Genomic DNA, 18,449 nt, shown 5'->3' on the forward strand with positions numbered 1-18,449 from the left:
GAAGTTGCCCAGACCGATGACTATACCCTGTTGCAAGACTTTGAGTGGTACTTTAGTATACTACTGGACATCAGTCTCGTGAATCTCACCGCCTATCAACATGGTGCTCTTGTGCAGCGAGAGTTGGTAACGGTACTGACGCGTGTGAATGCGGTGCGGCAGTTTGGTGTTCAAGCAGTAAGTGAACTGCTGTGTAATTCAACGCTGCTCAACTGTGACGCTACACGCTCAACTCAGTGGCAGATAATTAAAGCGGCGGCTTTTCTCTGCGGTGAGTATCCCTACTGGCTGCTGGATAAACGTCTCACATGCGAACGACTTTTGAGTGATCGCATTGCCGCGATGCACCCCGAGGCGCAGGTGGCGTGTGTTGCTGCAGTGGGGAAAATAGCAGCGTTTGTGCATCAGCCTTGTCCACGACATGTAACTTTGTCACATGGTGAGGAGGAGTTAAAACTACCAGACGATCCAGTGACAGATGCCGAATTACGGGCGGTCATTCTCCCGCAACAGGATTCTGAAAAGGAAAAGGACGTCGGAGATAATGACAAGGGGAAGGAGAAGTACTCTGGCCTAGAGCTCTTTCGTCACAGCATTTACCCAGACGTGCAGGAACGGGCCCATTTGGTCTTTTACCATGTCGACACGAACCCAGATATTGGCCCAACCTTCTACGTGGAGGAGTTGTTGTCTGTCGCCGTGGGAGCGCAGGATGCGGTGAAACCGCCGGATGATCTTGATCTCGGCGAAACATTCTGCACGCACCTCCCCCCGTTACTGCAGCCATCCGATAGCGACGATGATGAGAACATGGACGGTGACGAAGACGAGTTTGACTTTTTGGGTGGCGACGCGGTGGAACTTCAGCGACGGAAGGAAGAGGAGCGGCGTGGAGAGGTGGCAGCATTTTACATCAAAGACACGACGCTCACGCGAGAGGAGTTGCCCGTTGATGTCCGACTGGAGAAGGTTACAGCGGCCTCCCTGCACCTTCATGGCGCCGGTCTCCATGTGCCACGCAAGACACATTCCATTAACCGTGAACTTTTACGGCCGTCTAATTATGTCGCGGCGAACCCCGCACGACGACGCAATGAAGAAGTGGAGGAAGATGAGGCTACGAAAAAGTTCCGCAATGTTGACGTCACGCGGGCCCTTACAGCGGATGAAAAGCTCCCAGAGCCAATCCCATACACACAATCATTGCAGCTCCGTGCTTCTGTGGGAAGTGGAAAGGAGGAAGCACGGGCAGCGGAAGCAGCAGCAGAAGCGGCCGTGTTTGACCCCGTTGTGCTACTAGAAGAACGGCACCTTCGTGTTACGGCGAATGTGGTATCATGCCATGTGCATAAGGAGTGCACATTGCTAACTCTCGAAGTGGAAGTGTCAAATCTGGCAAGTAGCAGCAGCGCATATGACGTCCAGCTTTGCATTAAATACGATGAAGACAATTTTACAGAGCAAAGTGTACAGTTGGAGTCACTTGACTTCAGTGACACAAACAACAGCAATTCAAACAATGTTCATAAGAATGATGATAAAAAAAAAAAGAGGGAAAATATAGATGATTCAAATCAACAGCAGCAGCAGAAAAAAGAGGGGGAGGAGAAGGAAGAAGAAGAAAAGGGGAATGGTGGGAGCGGCGTCACAGGTGTGTGTCTCGCTGAACGTATCAAGGGCTCAAAGTCTGTGTGCAGGAAAATCGGTATTCGATTTATTTCGCAGCTTCCATCCTCGCTTGTCAAGCCCCTCACGTTTATTCTTGCGTACACGCGAGGCAAGAAACCGGCAGCCACAACGTTACAGTTGCCTCTCTTTTATCCTTATTTCTCGAAGATACCGAAGGACGTTCCGCCTGCAGAATTCAGTCAGACCATCCTTGGGAAGTTTCTGTTGGCGGCACCAATGGTATCTGGATTTGTTGACGTCAATTTGACGCATGTGCCACTTGCAATGCCGCTGATACAACAGAAACTACGGCTGAAACCGGTTGAAATATTTAAGGATGTCGCATCATTTTACGGTGTGTTGCATGCGCGGAAGTCGACGGCAGAGAAGGCACACGTTGCTGTACTTCTGCGCAAGGACACGGTGGAGGGGGACAAGAAGGGTATAACTATCATGGTGAAGGCCCATCAGAGCTGTTTGGCGGAATCGCTGGTACAAGAAATCGCCTCACTCATGATACAGGAGGCTTTTTGACGTATGTGGCTTTATTATTATTATTATTATTATTATTACTATTATTATTATTATTATTATCTTGTTGTTGTTTGTGTGGCGTTAGTACAAGGACCGTGAAATCTTTTTTTTTTTGTCTTGTTTTTTTTGTCTGTTTGTCTGCCATTTTTACTTGACTTTTCACGCCTCACAGCTGTAATTACGAATGCACTGGGGTACATGAAGGGCCACCGCCCTGTTGCTATCGGCGTTGTTGATACGACTCACCTCTGTGCTGTGCGTACCTCTGTACACACGATAGCGAGAAAAACAAGTGTATGATTGCAATAAATAAAAATGTATGCACGCTGTCTTTCTTTTTTTTTTTTTCTTCTTTTTTTTTCTTTTTCAGCCTGCAATCACCGATCCCCTTCTCCCCCATCACCGGCCGACGCCGGCGAACGACAGAGTGCGGGATAGGCGGCCGGACAAGAGGCAAGGAAAAGCGAAACAAGAAAAATAAATAAATTTTAAAAAACAAAAAAAGGGAAAGGAGGTGGAAAGAGGTAGAAGAAGGAAAAGGGGGAAAAAAAAGGAAAAACAGAGAGAGAACGCCGCGAGGAGGAATGAACGCACAACCCTTCACTGCGGCCTCCGATTTGCCGCCGCCGCCGCCGCCATCGCCGTTACCACCACCACCTGCCTTTGCGCGCGGTGGGTATCATTCGAACGGCGTACGTGGCAGCGGGAGGTTGAAACACAACCGCCGACATCACCGCTTCTCCGACAAGAACGTTGTCGATCTCTGCCGCCTTGACAGAAGCAGCAGCAGCACCAACGACAACAACACCAGGAGTAATAGGAATAGCAACAGTCATAGTATTAGTAGGAACAGTAATAGGAAGAATGGCGGTGACGGCACCCCGAGAGGGTGTATCCGTGCACCGCACAGTAGTCAACCACCAACACCAGCACAAAAAGAACAACAACAATGCCCATCCACGCACGGTAGCTCATCCAGTTTGTTGAGTAGTTGCACTACTGTACCACCTTATTCTTCTTTGGGAAAAATCTCTTCATTTTCGACGTGTGGCCGTGAGCCACCGACAAAAATTCTTGACTTTCTTTACATTGGGGGTGTGCGTGATGCCACAAATGCGGAATTTTTGCGTCGAGAGAATATTGTAACTATTCTTAATGTATCGCGTGAGGAATATTGGTCTGTTGATCGCAGCATTGTTATTCATCCATTTGCGGTGGATGACACCACCGAGGCAAACATTCAGCAGTTTTTTCGCCCAACCCACGTACTCCTTGAGCAAGTCCGTAAAGCGTACTATGATGCGAAGCAACGTGGCGCGAGTGTTTGTCCCCGCGCTCTGGTACACTGCCAACGCGGGAAGAGCCGCTCCGTCACCATTGTGCTCGCCTATCTGATCTACCGCAACGGCTGGACAGTAGCAGAGGCGCTGCAATACGTCACACGCCGGCGGCCTCGCGTGGAACCAAATTTGGGTTTTATTGACGCGCTTCGGGCGTATCAGGAGTCGATGGACGTGGAGGAGCGAACGCGACGCTGTAGTTCACTCGGTCTTGCTGTGCGTAACCTTCCACGAGATACGGCGTCGTCGTTTGTTCACAAGTTCTTTGAGGATCATGTTGGTTGTGTGCAAGAGGTGATGATGCATTCCTCCCGACCGAACCAAAACCGTAACATCGCCGTTCCCAATACCAACGGCGTTGACCAGGGCAAGCGCGGCAACGACGACAATGACCCTCCCGCCTCCTTCGGGCTTTCAGGCAGGAGGGACGGCAACAGCAGCAGCAGCATCTCTGTCAAAACTTGCGGTAACGATGCCGATGGCAATACGTTGTGCCTCGTTTTCTTCTCCGCGGCGGAGTGTGTGCGGCTGGCCAAACTGTTATACATGCGACGGCCTGAGCTCTTCAATGTGCTCGGTGTCGTGGATGGTAAAGAGTTGCGGCTCACGATCCCCAGCAAACTGATAAGACTGTCGAGAACAGCACACGCCCATTGCGATGATGGTGACAACACCCGAAGCAAGAAGTCTTCTCAGGGGGAGGAGGACACGCCGAAGGGAAACGCGGAAAAAAACGACGCAGGGACATAAACTATTGAGCTCAAAAAGCAACGACCGGCAAAAAGCAAAGGAAACAACAAAAGCCGAAAAAAGAAAAACAAAAAAAAGGGAGCGGAGCGCAACTCGCAGAAAATTAAAGGGGAAAAAAAGGGGGTGGAGAAGAGGCAAAAAAAAATACACCAAAGGAAATAAACTATATATATATATATATATATATATATATAGTTTTTAAGAAGAATAATAGTAAAAACAATGAGGGACGGCGGCGAATTGGGAATGAAAACAAATCGATGGATAAATTTTGACTTTTGTAGGTACTTAGTCACATACTTATATTATATATATGTATAAGTATGTGTGTGTGTGTGTGTTTGTGTGTGTAATTACGTGTTTATTTTTAGAAGCATCTACACCCCTTTCAATACGTAAAGTACATATGTATTGGCAAATATAATATGCTCATTTACATTATAAATGTTATAGATTAAAAAATACGGGGAGAAACACGCAGGGAGAGTATTAAAGGAAAATAATAACAAACCCCTTGCCCCTTCTTATATATATATATATATATATATGTATTGCCCCCACACACACACACTTCTAAGCATACACGTATACACACACAAGCACAGTGAATTCTTGGCGATTTATTCCTTGAATATTATTTACATTGAAGCATTCGTTATGATATTCTTTTTTTTTTCTTTTTGATTTCCATTTTTTTTTTTTTTTCACGTTTTTTTTTTTTTGTTGTTGTTTGTTTCATAGCTGCTTGTTGTTTTGTTTTTTGTTTTTACCCGTTTTCCATTTTAATTCGTCCATTTTGTTTTTGTTTTTGTTTTTGTTTTTTTTTCTTTTGTTTTTATGGTCACGTGTATTTGTCGTCGTGGTGCTGTTGGAGTGGGGGATGTGCGTGTGTGTGTGTGTGAATGTGTGGGGGTAGTCAGGGGGGGGGGGGGGGGGGGGTTGTGGTTTATTTACTCAAAGACTGCGTGTGTGTTAATGAGTCGGAAAAATGCTTGTCTCTCTGTACGTGTATGTATGTATCTATTTACATGTGTGTGTGTATAATGTAATGTAATTGTATCAATTGTGGCATGCCTGCAGAAAAGTTATGATGAAACCCCTTTTTTTTCTTTTTTTTTTTTTTTTTAATGTTTGTGTGTGTTATTTATTTTGTCTCTTGTTATGTACGTGGATGTGTGCGTGTATCCCTTGCACCGAATTTTGTTGTTGTTGTTTTTTTTTTTGATTTGATTTGATTTGGGTTATCGATTGGACTTTTTCTGCTTCTTGTTGCCTGTCACTTTTGTGATCATGCCGTTATTTTGGGTTGAATTACGTGTGTTTTATTTTATTTTTATTTTATTTTTATTTTTATTTTTATTTTGAGGATGTGCATGTCTCTTTCTCTCTGTTTTATCCATCTTTCTTTTTTTTTTTTTTTTTTTTTTTTTATATCTCTCTCTGTATTTATTTATGTACGTTTTTCTCCTATCAAATGGTGGTTGACATGTTGTTTTCATTTCCTTTTCCTATTGCCGTCACTGTGAACGATGGGCCCCATTCCTCTTTTTTTGTTTTTGTTTTTCCCTTTGTTTCTATTGTTATTTTTATTTTTACTGGTCTGTTGGTTATATTATATATATATTTATATTATGTTTGTGCCGTCCTCTTCTTTTTTTTTTTTTTTTCTTCTTTGTCCTTTTTTATTTCTGTTGCGTGCAACTATTCCATGGCGCCTCTCCCCTGTCTGTATGTCTCTCTGTCTGTCTCCTCTTCCCGTCCCCACTTCTGTCCCTCTGCGTGGGGGGTTGTGGCTGTCGCCTCCTTCAACCGAGGGGTGGGGCGCACCCACGGTAGAGGGAACGTGAAGAAGATGTGCCGCTGCTATCATCACCATCACCGTTGTTGTTGTTGTTGTTGTTTTGTACCCATTTTTTTTTTTTTTGTGTGTGTGTATGTGTGACCCGTTTCTTTGCCTTCCTGTCTCTCTCGCTCTCCCTTACTGCGAGTACTTTTTGGGGGGTGGAGGGGGTGAATGGGTAAAATAATACGGAGAAAGAGGATTTGTGTGAGATAATAATACATATATATATCCATTCATGTATGTATCCTCTTCGAATGGAAGATATCCCCTGCATGTAGGGCTTTACTTTTATCCACCATGCATCTGTGAGCGTGTGAAAAGTGATGGGATTATTATTATTATTATTATAAATATTTTGATTTACTCAATATATTTTTCTCTCTCTCTCCCTCCCTCCCTCTCTCTCTTCTGCTGCCCCCCTTGTAATATATATATATATATACACATGTGCATGTGCATGTGTGGGGGTGAATTGGGTGCAATCTTGACTGGAGGAGACAAATGAACTCAACTGCGGAAATTTTTTAAAAAAGGGAAATCGATGATGATTTAATAATAAATAATAAAAAAAAAAAAAAAAGGAAAGACGAAGAAGGAAAAAAAGGACGATGTTTCACATATCCGTCTTTCGCCCTCTCGCTCTCTCTCTCTGTGTGTGTGTGTTGGAGGCATAATTATGGGGGGGAGGGAAGGGGGGGAGTACGAAAGAAAGGAAGTTGCCGCTATTATTTATTCAAAAGGAGACGGAGGGAAGACTGTGAACGGGTGGGTGGGAAACAAAACAAAACAAAAGGAGGAGGAGTAGAAAAAAGGAAAAAAGAAAAAAAAAAACTCTTAACTGAAGTGAATACAAAAGATAAGGGCTAAGGGTAAAATTTCAAGAAAAAATATATATTTTTTCTTTTTTGTTTTACCCTTAACGCTCCCGTTTATTTCTTTTTCTTCTTTTTCTTCTTGCCGCACAATAATAATTCCTGTGGCTGATGAACGAAAACACATACGCCGTTTTTTTTTTTTTTTTTTTTTTGGTTGGTTTGTTTTTGTTTTTTCACCTTCACTCTTTATTTTGTTAGTTTTTTATTGGTTTATTCCGTTTTATTGTTGCTTTTGATTATTATTATTATTATTATTTTGTCGTTGTTGTTTTCTTTATTGTTCGTGAGCATTCTTATACGTGTGTGCGTGTGTGGATGCATGTCTGCATGCCATCTGTTTACATCCTGCCTTTATGTATGCAGCCTTCCTTTTCTTTTTTTTTTTTTTTTTTTTTTGCTTTTGGCTGTGTTGTAGCGGGACCTCCACCGAGAGGAGGAGGAGGGGAGGGGGTGGAGAGGGGCGTACTGAAAATAGGACCATTCTTTGCACACAATACACCCACTTATACACACATATTTATATATCTACAATCCTGCCGCTGGAGAAGGGTTGGTGGTGTGTGTGACGGTGAGGATGACGACAGAGACGGACAACTTTCTGCATGCCACGCCATCGTCGGCAAAAAGCTACCCAACGTACACGCCACCGCCCCCGTTACCCTCACGGAATTCCGTGAGAACCTCGTCCACGGCAACGCGGCGGACGTTTCACGATGAGTGCGACGAGGTGATTCGATTAATCCGTGAGGATACGCTGGCGGCACCCCCGTCAGAGAGAGCAATTGGCGGCGTGTGCGTGTCACGCGTCTCGGCGCATGAAAAGTACCGGGCGATATTAGATGAAGTAGAGCACCTTAACAGACTCCTGGAGGTGACCGTCGAGGAGCGAGTCGACGTGCAGGGGGAACTGCAGGGAAAGTTGACGCAGATGGAAATTTCTCTTCGTGCCCGTGAAAGGGAGCTGCGGCAGAGGGACGAGGAGCTCTTGCATCTCCGCGGTGCTGTGGAGGCTCTGAGAACGCAGCTGGAGGCACTTCACCGCACGCGGCAGACGGAGACGCAAACCACCCGCGCGGTGAGTGGCAGCGACAGTCTCCGCGATGCCGTCGTCCACCGGGATGGCGGCGACGGAGTCCCAAGCGCAGCCACCGATGCCGCCACAAGAAAAGAAACCTCAACGAAGACGACGAAGTACATTGCGCAGAGATCGCTGAGGTGGCTTAAGTTCCTATTGAAACGTTGCTTCTTCATCGACGAAGGGGCGAATGGAAAATTAACGAAACTTATGAATCTTCTGAATGAATTGGAAGAGTATAGTGTTGAGCCGCGCCAGGAGGCCCACGCGATGCGGTCGTTGTGCACACAAGTGTCTAACCGTCTAGTAGATGTCGTTTTAAGGGGCGCCAATGGGCGGCGTTTATTAGACCCTGATGTATCGGATCTGCAAACCTCCACGGAACGGCATTTCTCCCATGATCAGGAAGAGTTTCTTCGGCGACGTGTTGCGGAGCTGAAGGTAGAGCGAGATACTCTCAAGCAGGAGGCAGTTGCCATCGCAGAGGAAAATCTGCAACTAATGAGTGAATTGAGGTCACGAGAAATTGCCGCACCTCGCACACCGTCACCGTCAGCACGTGTGGAGCAGTTGGAGGCGCAGAATGCCATATTGTTGGCGGAGCGGAACCGGCAGGCCGTCCATATCGATGAGCTCGAGCAGAAGGTGAGGGCTCTGGAGGACGAAAAGAATGCAATGCACCTCAATTTGGTTCAGCAAAGAGAGTTACTGAAGCGGCATGAACATGTTCTTCACTTTATTTCGCGGCATGAGTGGGGTGTGAGAAGTGACAGTAGTGGAGGCGAAGGCAGCGGCAGTGGTCGAGTACACACAACCGTGGCAAAGTGAAGCGCTTCATCTTTCAAGTTTGTTTGTTTTTGTTGTTGTTTTTTTTTCGTACTTCTCTCATTTTATTGGTGCAGATATCTGCCTCATTTTTCTATCCGTCTGTATGTCTGTGTATGTAATAGAATGTAAACAGGTATACGTGGACTCTTTCAAAACATTCTTTTTTTTTCTCACTTTCTTTGGTTTTCTGCCAATATGTATTTATTTATTTCTCTCTCCACCCTTTTTTTTTTTTCCTCTCTCTATCTCTCTCTCTGTCTGTAGTTTGCCCTCTTGCTTCCAAAGCGCAGCTGAAGGCGAGCTGTACTGGTGTGTGTGTGTGTGTGTGTGCACATACGCGACGGACGATAAGAAGGAAGCAGCATGTTTGGTCGGTCTGCACTCTGCCTGGCGAAGCGTTTTCGCTACAACACAAAGTACCCTTCTTTGGTATCGTACAACAAACTACCGTGGGAAATACTCAACCATGAAACCCCGGAGTTTCACATGCATGTTGCACCACACTATGAGCAGATTATGACGCTTGCTGCCTCCACACACGTGCCACACATTGTTGGTAAGAAACACTTGGAGATGCCACCGGAGCATCGGCTACGGCTGCTTCCTGGGATGTTTTACATGTTGGATGGCGATTCTATTCCAGAGGGGTTTACCGCCAATCGCGTTTTAGACCCAACGGCACTGCAGTACTACGGCCGCTTGGAAAGTTTAGTTGCTCCTGTGCAGGCGGTGCGGATGTTGATATCGGATGATCTTCGAATTGTATGCAACAGCGTCACACTTCAAGGACCTCTACAATTGCCTGTTGCGTCATATGCGTCATTGGCGTCATTGGAGGTCGTTACAAATAAGGCGAGTGCGTCCTTTACGTTATTTCACTTTGTAAGACCCAACCGGCCACCGAGTGAGTTGCAGCTGGAGAAATATTACATCCACGCTCCACGTGCCATGGCGTTAGCGGAGTTTAATTCCACAAGCAACACAAGTTGGGAACCAAAATTGCAGGCACCGAAGCGCAGCAAGCGGGTGACGCCACTCCCCGCGTACAGGCCGCCTCAAAGTTATTTGATGGGTCTGGCGGAGCGTCTTGCGGTGGTGCCTGGTAGTTCTTTTGGTCGCCGCTCGCTGATGTGGGGTCACTGGTTTTAGCCAGGAACGAATTAATTGGCGGAATGAGCCAATGCCTCCATGGCTTGAGAGAGCATATTGGGTGAGACAAGAAACGTGTACTTTTCATACGTATGCATACATGTAATTTCTTTTATTGTTATTATTATTGTCTTCTTTGTTCTTTTGGCATATTTCTGGTGTGTTTGTCCGTATTGTTGGTATTGGGTAAGTGCTTGCGGTTTAATACACACGCAACGTTAAATTGAAAAGGCGCAAAGATTTGGGGTGTTGAGGACCCCCCGCTGACATTTCTATTAGAAGGTCAAGGAGACACATAGATAGATATATATATATATTACATATATATCGGGAGAGTGAGAGAGATTTCCCAAACCGACACAAGGATTAGTTTTATACGTTTGTGTTAACGTGATGCAGCGGCCCAAAAATAAGAACACATTTGGTGAATCGTATGCAAGGCAAAATGATGTGCCGGTCACGGGACCAAATCCGGTTTCCGCAGCGTTTTTTCCCCAAGAAGACGCCGGTGCGACGGGGGATGTGTTTTGTTCGCGCCGGTGCCACCGATGCAAACGGGTTTTTCAAGTCAAGCTAAATGCTGTGATCTTCAAGTATACATGCTGGCGGTGTGGGTGCCCTGTGTGCCAGAATTGTCGCACGCCGCGGCCACATGCCGCCGATATGTGGGCGTGTACTTCATGCGTGCGTCCTATAAGTTTTATTTGGCTCTTCCAGACGACGTACCACGGCGTCGGTCTGCTGCTGCGTGTTCTTGAGTTTTGCGACACGCGTTCAACGCGTATTGTGAAGTTTCTCTTTCCTGCCGCGGCACTGCAGTGCATGGCACGACGCGAGACCCCTGCAAAGCAAACCGCGAGTCGGTGCGAGACGCCGAAGCGGCGGCTATTCCTTGTGAAGGCGTCTGATGGCGCGGGAGCTGCAACGGGATCGTCGGGAGCGCAGCGCCGCGTGTTAGTCGAGCACTCACCTCGTCGCCTGCCCCTGCGGCAGCACCCGACGCAACGGATGGCACGTGCAAAGACAGCCATCAAACGTTATTCTCCGCTGCAAGAACAACAACAACAGCAAGTGCGAGGATATCGTGCACGGACACCCAACGGCATTTCTTCTTACTCTCCACCCAAACGTTTCTCCCTGTCGGATTACAAACTGAGCACCACCACCACTCCCTCCGCCACCAGCAACAACAAAAAAGATGGAGACTTCTTTGCGGAGTTTCAAGCGCCAACAAAATTCGCGGTGACGGCGCACGTCGAAAGACACGAATTGTCAGCAGAAGTGAGAAGGCCGATGGATGAGGGCAGTGGAAACAGATTTTTACGTATTGACGCCACCAAAAAAGTTGGAGGCCGAGTTGATATTCCTCGTATCGACGGTACGCAGCCATCACCAACGCCCAGTGTGTCTGGTTCGCGGTCGGACAGTCCACCACCGCGGTTTCCATCCTTTTCCCAATTTCTAGGTGACCGGGGCTCGGCGCTGTTGCTAGAAGAACAGCATTCTCCGCAGCCCCAGCAACAAGATTCAAGTGGCGTCGAACGAAAAACTGGAGGGAGGCCGCATAACACGTCCAAAGTCTTTGAGATGAAGGAAAAGGAAGTGGAGGTTGTGGAGTTAGGCGCCTGTCGAGAATCCCGTATCTCCACATGGACTGTCTCCCCAAACCCTATCACACCGCGTCCCTCAAAGATGGGCGGGACGACCGTAACAGGGGGGTCGAGCACCAAAAAGAAGGGCATCTGTTCTCCTCCGCCTCATTTAGGCATGATATCGTTGAATGCATCGCTCTCCATGTCGCAAAGACGACACTTAACAAATGGTGGGAAGCCCTCTGCTGCTACACCTGTGGCAACCACAGCCGTTACCAACGCCACAACAGCAAGAACAATAATGGCGAATCACTCTATCACTCCTGTCAATCATGGTATTCATTCCTTGTATCCGATAGCTTCACACCGTCGGACGAAAGCGACCACCGACAAAATTATGATTTCCAATACGCCGATGCATTTTAAGCTCCATGCTTCTCGGGGTCCGACGACAGGATCGAGTATTCCTGCACGAGTGACCACCCCGCGACCGTTTGCATCTGTCTCATCGACCTTTGGAGGAATAGTACCGCTCACAGAAAGGCATGTAGGTGCTGCATCCTTCGGTAATCATTCTACCACAGCACATTACCCGAGGACGAGGATGTCTATAAACTTCAAAACAGACACTTTTAGATTACAGCGGATGACTTCGAATATTACCAGTCCACGTTTTGCGCGGAAACCAACGGTACATACTCCAACGACAAGCGGTGGCGTCCCTATTAGCGCTCGTGCACCTCCGTCCTCTCAGGTGGGAACAAGGTCGATGATAACTTCTCCACGTACAGCACGTCCCCCTGAGCAAAAGAAATCAAAGATTCGAGGAAACAACCCTCCGTCATGTTCACAGACTCCATTAATGCGGAAAACTTCCCCACCAAACGCGCGGAATGTGACGCCACGGGGTTCTCATGCCCGTACGCCTTTACAGCGAATTGCGTCGAGTCGTCTCTTACCATCCGGTGAAGCTGCGCGTCGTTATTTACCGACACAGGCCGATGCCTGCGGTAGAGAGCTTCAGATGAAATCGCCTCCAGTTCTGATGATTCACCTTACACGGCAGCGTGGGACTGTGGTACCGAATTTAACGGAAGAGAAGACACCACGGCCCGCATGCATTCCACAGCCAATGGGCAAGGAACAGCCGGAACAGCAGTGCCACGCCCAGCCTGAAAAACCGAGAAAGGAGTAAAAAGCGCGTTTGTGGAAGAAGTTTCAAAAATAAATAAATAAAACAGGGAGGAGACGCGTTACGTACAATGTCAACGAGAAATATCGGTTCTTCTTTTCTGTAATTTGGTGTTGTTATTCACATGAATGATTGTACTCATTCTTGTTTCCACCTTTATCGTGTTTTATTCCTTTTCTTGCCCAAAAGTACTTATACCTGTTTTTTCTGTTGTTTTTTTTTTTTTTTTACGCCCTCTTATTGTTTTTTGTTTGTTTGTTTGTACTTTGTCGCAAATTTAAAAATGTAGGATCACTCATTTGTTGTGTCGCATCATCGGAGTCTCTGTGTGTAGACTTTTTCCTTTTAATTCGCCTCTTAGTAGTTGCTTGCTCGAGAGACAAACGATCCCTCATGCACGCGGCTGTGGTCACAAATGTAGGGCTGGTTGTGGATGCCGTTATTGTGGAACGGTGCGTGGATGAAAAAGAGCTGTTGTGTGATCCGGCCGCTCCCAAGTCCTACTTTGCATACGGCAATAGCCAACAAAATTCGTCTTCACAAACAAATTCCAGCTATCCAACACCGCGACGCTTCTCCATTGCCTCTGGCGTCAGTGTTCCTGTGACGCCAATAGGCGAGAACAGCCCCAGATCGTATGCGCTGTTTCAGTCTGTTCTAAACGACAATGTGCACTACGAATGTCACGCCACGAAACGGCCTTTGCAGCAACGATATTTCCACATGTTTGACGTGTTGCCGTTTGGAATGGAAAGCCCATCCTCGGTCTTTGGTGTGACAGGGCGACATACAAGCCGAGGATTGGTTGTTGGAGTTGCTTCAAGTGGATTGTTTGTGGTACGTCCATATTGTAGTGGTGCACCGCTGCAACTCATTCAGTACGGCCCAGATAGGCAGAGAGTCCGTAAAGAGGACGTTGAGTTGATTGCCAAAGTGAGCAATTCGCCAGTCGTAACCGAAGGCATTGCAGCGTTCATGGACATTGCGAAACGTTGGAAAGAGGCGGTTAAAAAGGCATTTCCCCTTGATGGAGAAAAGGATGCCTTCCGACAGGGTCATGCAGAGGCAGGTGAGAGTAGCAGTAGTAATGAAGATGTTGTTAATTTACTAGAGGGAATGGAGTTGTGGTCTTTGAAGGACCTACAATTGCCACCACAACTGGCCCTACATGATCCCATTTCTCCTCTCTGTGTTGGTTCACGGGTATTGGCTCGACGTTTCTGTTCGGATGTTTCATTGCATATCGCCCGTGTTCTTGCTGTAAATTATGATGTCACATACACCTTGGAGTATGAATCCGATGGAGGTATCGATGAGCGTGTTTTACATAATGATATCCATCTCCTGGATGCGTCGGATGCCGAGCAATGTAGCGTTCGTGATAAGGTGACTGTCGCACTTCACAAACAGTTACCAGCCGTCATTATCGTCTGTCTTGGTGATGAAGAGTACCGTATTATTTTGGCTCAAAACCCTAATCGATCCCTTACCATCACACGGCGACAGATTGTATTTATTGCGCCCTTGTTAAAGGAGGCCCTTTACGCCGATCCTCTTATACTGCAGTGGTTCAGAGATCTTAACCCATCGTGTTCCGGTGTTGTGCCGTGGAAAGAAGTTCGATATTTAATTCTTAGTTGGGAATCTTATGGAAAAAACCTGTCGTTTCAGAAGCTCGGTGAAGTACAGCGGGATTTGTGTATTCATGTTGGCCGTATGGAGCCACAACTGCTGCGTAAAGTACCTGTTCAGGAGGAAGACTTACTTTTGAACTATGCCGAGTTTGAATATGTAATCCTGCGTGCGAGAAACCTGCTATAAAAGGAACAGGATGATAATTGTTTGTTGTTGTTGTTGTTTTTGCACCTACATTATGTGAGCCACAGTGGCGTGCGGCCGTGGGGCTGCTGTTTGGATGTATTGGATGAAACTATGTATCAGTACATGCTTGCTTGCCGTAACGCCATTTTGCATTTGTCAACAGAGTTGTCTGTGTATGGCGGACTCATGTATCAATGATTTTTGTCTTTTTCCTTTTCTTTTTTTTTTTCTCCCTCTCTCTCTCTCTCTCCCTGTCTGTGTGTGTGACCCTCTAATGTTTTCATTTTACTTTTTTTTTTTTGTCTTGGTGCTTGCTTTACGACATTCGGTGGATTATGAGGGGAATGTTGCCCACCATAACGAGTCAGATTGCAGGATGGTGCACGGGGCAGGGCATTGAGGACATCAACGCGCAATTATGCGTCGTAAGTTGCGGCTTTGACGTTGAGGGCATCGTTTCACATCTCATCCGCCGCGCCCTTGTGGGGTTGTCATCACTCCATGCCTGCGTCTCTTGTGTTGTGTTACCCGATGGCACAAAAAGCGGGACGCTGTCGCGGGTGGCCGCAGCCCTCACGTCTTCCCTCAAGAATATAGACGAAAAACGTCTGCAGGTGCACGTGGCCGAGGAGGGCACCTCCACCCGCACTCGCTGCACTTATTACCAAACCGGTGGTGTGGTGGTGTTGAGCAGCCGCATGTTGTGTGCGGATCTGCTACACAGACGTCTGTCACGTGAACTTGTGGGTATCGCCATTGTGTTGCTGCCGTACGGAACCCCTATGCGCTCAGATAGGGTTGTGCCAAGCATCGCATTCTGTGCGGAAATTCTTCTGCGAGGTGGTGGTGCGACGCAACTCTTATCGTGTAGGCGTCATCCACCTTTTATTCTTATTTCAGATAACCCGTGTTTTGTACGGTATCTTATACAGCGAAGGCGCATTGGTCAGGAGCCGTTTCTGACAAAGGTGCACGTGGACGAAATACAACTGTTTCCACGTTTTCGTCTCAGTGTGATGCAGCATTTTGAGCAGCTTGCAAAGGGGCGGCCATTGAACGTGGAATGTGTTGCTGTAGGCGTGTCGTCCAGCATCACCGCTATCGACGGGCTGCTCTGTCAGGTCATAAAGGAGGTCATTAGAGAGCTCCATGCTCTTGAGGCACGTTTGGGTCGAACACTGGACGGCAGCGGCAGCGGCAGTAATGACAACAGAAGTGGCAATATCAATAATGTGAATAATAATAGTCTTGACGCGGACGATCCATTCTCGCGTCTGCAGCCCATATCGCGGCGGCAACGGTTGGAAAAACAACCACCACGTTATGTGCGAAAGCCATGGGTGGTGCCATCAGATCCTACCGTCATTCTTTTTGGGTGTATCCGTGAGGAGGATGCTGTGGATATTGTGGATTTCACTCTGGATGACGACTTGGACTGTGCCTTACGTGCAAATGGACCCTGGTGGCCGTTCGGCCGACTCGTTGAAAGCCTCCTTGACGTTCGTCGATTGCGGCGAGGAGTCCGACGTCTCTCTCCGTTTTCGTGGTTATTTGCTCTTGAAGCGGCACTGACAGCACGCATGGCACGCCAAACACGAGATGTGACTTCGGCAAGGGCATTCACATGTCAGCCGCCCGATGCACCGTGGACGTTGTCACAACATTTTAGTCCAATCGTTACGCTGGCGATTCACCGCATCGGTAAAGTGGAAGTGAGTATTGGGAAGAAGAAGGGAAATGATTTCGACAGTCACAGAAACGGCGATTGCATGAATAAAGTTCGAGATTATGTTGTTGTGGAGGATGTGGAGATGGTGGGAGAAGAAGAGGATGTCGTATGTGTGGAGCCAGCGACATCGCAGCGTTTGCTCCTACCGCGCAGTGATGAGGTGGATCCATGCATGGAGTTTGCAAACCGCGTTATACAAGGGTGGTGCCGAGACACACAACGTGGACGGACTGCAGGGAATGCATCGAATCCCGTGTTTTTACTGATTGTTTTCGGTGAGCGCGCGCTTCGTCGCTATGTATGCCGCCTCACACACACTCTAGAGGATTTCCAGACATTTGAGTTGAACGGTTTTGTTGCGGCTTACCAAGCGAGACATGGTGCTGACATACGCCGACGTGCAGAGGCCCCAGCGACGGAGAAGACAACACATGTGAACCTGCGCACTTGGTTTCTCGCAAACAATGATGAAGTTATGGAGGAGGATGAGGAGGATGAGGAGGTTGCAGGGAATCATAATAATGATGACGAAGATGTTGGAAGTGAGGTTGGGAATGCCGTGAAAAAAGGAGTTGGCATTTGTATAGAGAAGACACCGACGCGTACCCTCTCGCAGGGTCCAAGTTTTCTTTTTTCTCAAAGCAGTAGGTTAAGTCATAACCCCGCCATCAGCAATGATGGGAGTGGCGGAGCGGAGAGTGTTTCATTGCATCAATTACTTCTGAGTCAAGCTCCACTTACGCCGCCATCAGAGGAAGAAGAAAAACAACAAAATGAAGAAAAACAAAGGGAGAGAAGGCACCCCGGGACTCTGTTGTGCCTGGACTCTGTGGGTGCTGGTATTGCTCTCTTGTCTGTGGCGTCTTCCGATTGCAACTTGCCTTCACCTTCTCTACGTGTGGCGGTGGTGAACGGGTCATTGCTATGTGCATCCGAATTGATTTCGATGGTGAAAGGGGTTCATGATGCATTCGCGTTACCGACACGAATTCTTGTGGTGGAGCAGGAGCTCCGCTTCCTTCGCATGTTGGAGATGACCCAAGACGCATTAGAGCCGCAAAGTTTGCGTCAATTGCGGGTGCAGGTGCTAGTGGAGCAATTGCATGAATCGCCGGTCACGGATCGGGTTTTGGAAGAGGAGCGTGAGGCCTTTGAGGCGCTGGCACATGCCAAGGCGACACTGACAGGATCACTTTTAGCAGACAGGGACACGCTACGCACGGTGCAGGAAAACCTGGATTCGGGGTTAATTCTTCAGAAAAACTTGGGTCGGAGACAACAGGGCCTGCCGGGTCTTTGCGGGAATGAATTGCGTGAAGTGCAAACGTCCGCAGTGAGTGGCTCCGCTCCCACGACAACAACCGCTTTGGAGGCTCCGCTCGTTGTGTTTGACGAGCGTGAGTTGCGATCACTGTTGCCGTACGCTTTGTACCGTCGCGGCATTGAACTTGTCCCTCTGACGCTTGCGACAGCCGACTATGTTTTGTCTCCATTGTACGCGCTGGAACGGAAGAGTGCTCCGGACTTTATCCAGTCGTTGTTTTCAGGTCGCATCTTCACGCAGCTCGCAGCTCTTTCCCGACGCTACGAGTTTCCAATGTGTCTTGTTGAATTTGATCGTAGTGCACCGTTTCGCTTGTCTTTTTCATCCCCCTCACCTGCCGCCACAAGCGACGTCTCAGGCCCTGTGGCTCATTTTGAAGGTGGTGGACTGTTCGCAAGGATTGCACGTCTCTATGCTTCTTTTCCACGGGTGCAGGTGTTGTGGTCACGTGATCCAACACAGTCGGCGGGTATCATACATGAGATGAAGCGCACATGTGCACGGGAGGCGGTGGATCCAAGCACGCCATCACTCACACGTGGAAACATCGATCCGCACGACTCCGCCATGGAGAAGGAGGCGTCACATCTTGCGGCCCGTGTCTTGTCATGTTTCCCGGGCATTACACCGGGCAATGCAGCACGAGTCATGGCAGTTTGTGGCTCACTTGCGGGGCTTGCCACTATTGACGAGTCTGCACTCGTGGAAGCCATGGGAGAGGAAAACGCC

At 47.9% G+C, this 18,449-nt stretch overlaps 7 protein-coding genes across 7 annotated transcripts, besides 33 other annotated features; all 7 read left to right on the plus strand.

Annotated features, from left to right (window-relative positions):
- Tc00.1047053511653.10 (delta-adaptin, putative) lies at positions 1-2,202 on the plus strand (the record flags this gene model as incomplete). Its single annotated transcript, XM_804168.1, has 1 exon — positions 1-2,202. A coding segment is annotated over one exon (2,202 nt), but the record flags the coding sequence as incomplete, so codon positions are not given.
- Positions 1-18,449: a sequence feature (heterozygous, non-Esmeraldo-like haplotype).
- Positions 2,214-2,262: a microsatellite.
- Positions 2,534-2,569: a microsatellite.
- Positions 2,658-2,772: a sequence feature (A-rich).
- Tc00.1047053511653.20 (dual-specificity protein phosphatase, putative) lies at positions 2,787-4,292 on the plus strand (the record flags this gene model as incomplete). Its single annotated transcript, XM_804169.1, has 1 exon — positions 2,787-4,292. The coding sequence occupies one exon, from the start codon at positions 2,787-2,789 to the stop codon at positions 4,290-4,292; it is 1,506 nt and encodes a 501-aa protein (XP_809262.1).
- Positions 2,822-2,846: a microsatellite.
- Positions 2,978-3,061: a microsatellite.
- Positions 4,457-4,486: a microsatellite.
- Positions 4,614-4,643: a microsatellite.
- Positions 4,818-4,844: a microsatellite.
- Positions 4,956-5,014: a sequence feature (T-rich).
- Positions 5,087-5,129: a sequence feature (T-rich).
- Positions 5,212-5,231: a microsatellite.
- Positions 5,393-5,418: a microsatellite.
- Positions 5,613-5,655: a microsatellite.
- Positions 5,694-5,722: a microsatellite.
- Positions 5,840-5,887: a sequence feature (T-rich).
- Positions 5,900-5,925: a sequence feature (AT_rich).
- Positions 5,941-5,980: a sequence feature (T-rich).
- Positions 6,173-6,193: a microsatellite.
- Positions 6,464-6,483: a microsatellite.
- Positions 6,512-6,542: a microsatellite.
- Positions 6,687-6,738: a sequence feature (A-rich).
- Positions 6,910-6,966: a sequence feature (A-rich).
- Positions 7,141-7,162: a microsatellite.
- Positions 7,169-7,245: a sequence feature (T-rich).
- Positions 7,246-7,266: a microsatellite.
- Positions 7,267-7,292: a sequence feature (T-rich).
- Positions 7,380-7,406: a microsatellite.
- Positions 7,585-8,913, plus strand: Tc00.1047053511653.30 (hypothetical protein, conserved; the record flags this gene model as incomplete). Its single annotated transcript, XM_804170.1, has 1 exon — positions 7,585-8,913. The coding sequence occupies one exon, from the start codon at positions 7,585-7,587 to the stop codon at positions 8,911-8,913; it is 1,329 nt and encodes a 442-aa protein (XP_809263.1).
- Positions 9,072-9,173: a sequence feature (CT-rich).
- Positions 9,223-9,243: a microsatellite.
- Positions 9,277-10,062, plus strand: Tc00.1047053511653.40 (hypothetical protein, conserved; the record flags this gene model as incomplete). The annotated part of the gene is made up of 1 exon (XM_804171.1): positions 9,277-10,062. One exon carries the CDS (start codon positions 9,277-9,279, stop codon positions 10,060-10,062), a length of 786 nt encoding a protein of 261 aa, XP_809264.1.
- Positions 10,354-10,390: a microsatellite.
- On the plus strand, positions 10,456-12,849 carry Tc00.1047053511653.50 (hypothetical protein, conserved; the record flags this gene model as incomplete). The annotated part of the gene is made up of 1 exon (XM_804172.1): positions 10,456-12,849. The coding sequence occupies one exon, from the start codon at positions 10,456-10,458 to the stop codon at positions 12,847-12,849; it is 2,394 nt and encodes a 797-aa protein (XP_809265.1).
- Positions 13,048-13,107: a sequence feature (T-rich).
- On the plus strand, positions 13,240-14,667 carry Tc00.1047053511653.60 (hypothetical protein, conserved; the record flags this gene model as incomplete). The annotated part of the gene is made up of 1 exon (XM_804173.1): positions 13,240-14,667. The coding sequence occupies one exon, from the start codon at positions 13,240-13,242 to the stop codon at positions 14,665-14,667; it is 1,428 nt and encodes a 475-aa protein (XP_809266.1).
- Positions 14,872-14,924: a sequence feature (CT-rich).
- Tc00.1047053511653.69 (DNA repair protein, putative) lies at positions 15,003-18,449 on the plus strand (the record flags this gene model as incomplete). The annotated part of the gene is made up of 1 exon (XM_804174.1): positions 15,003-18,449. A coding segment is annotated over one exon (3,447 nt), but the record flags the coding sequence as incomplete, so codon positions are not given.

This window comes from Trypanosoma cruzi, genomic scaffold (assembly GCF_000209065.1).
Source record: "Trypanosoma cruzi strain CL Brener 1047053517151 genomic scaffold, whole genome shotgun sequence".
Taxonomy (NCBI): domain Eukaryota; phylum Euglenozoa; class Kinetoplastea; order Trypanosomatida; family Trypanosomatidae; genus Trypanosoma; species Trypanosoma cruzi.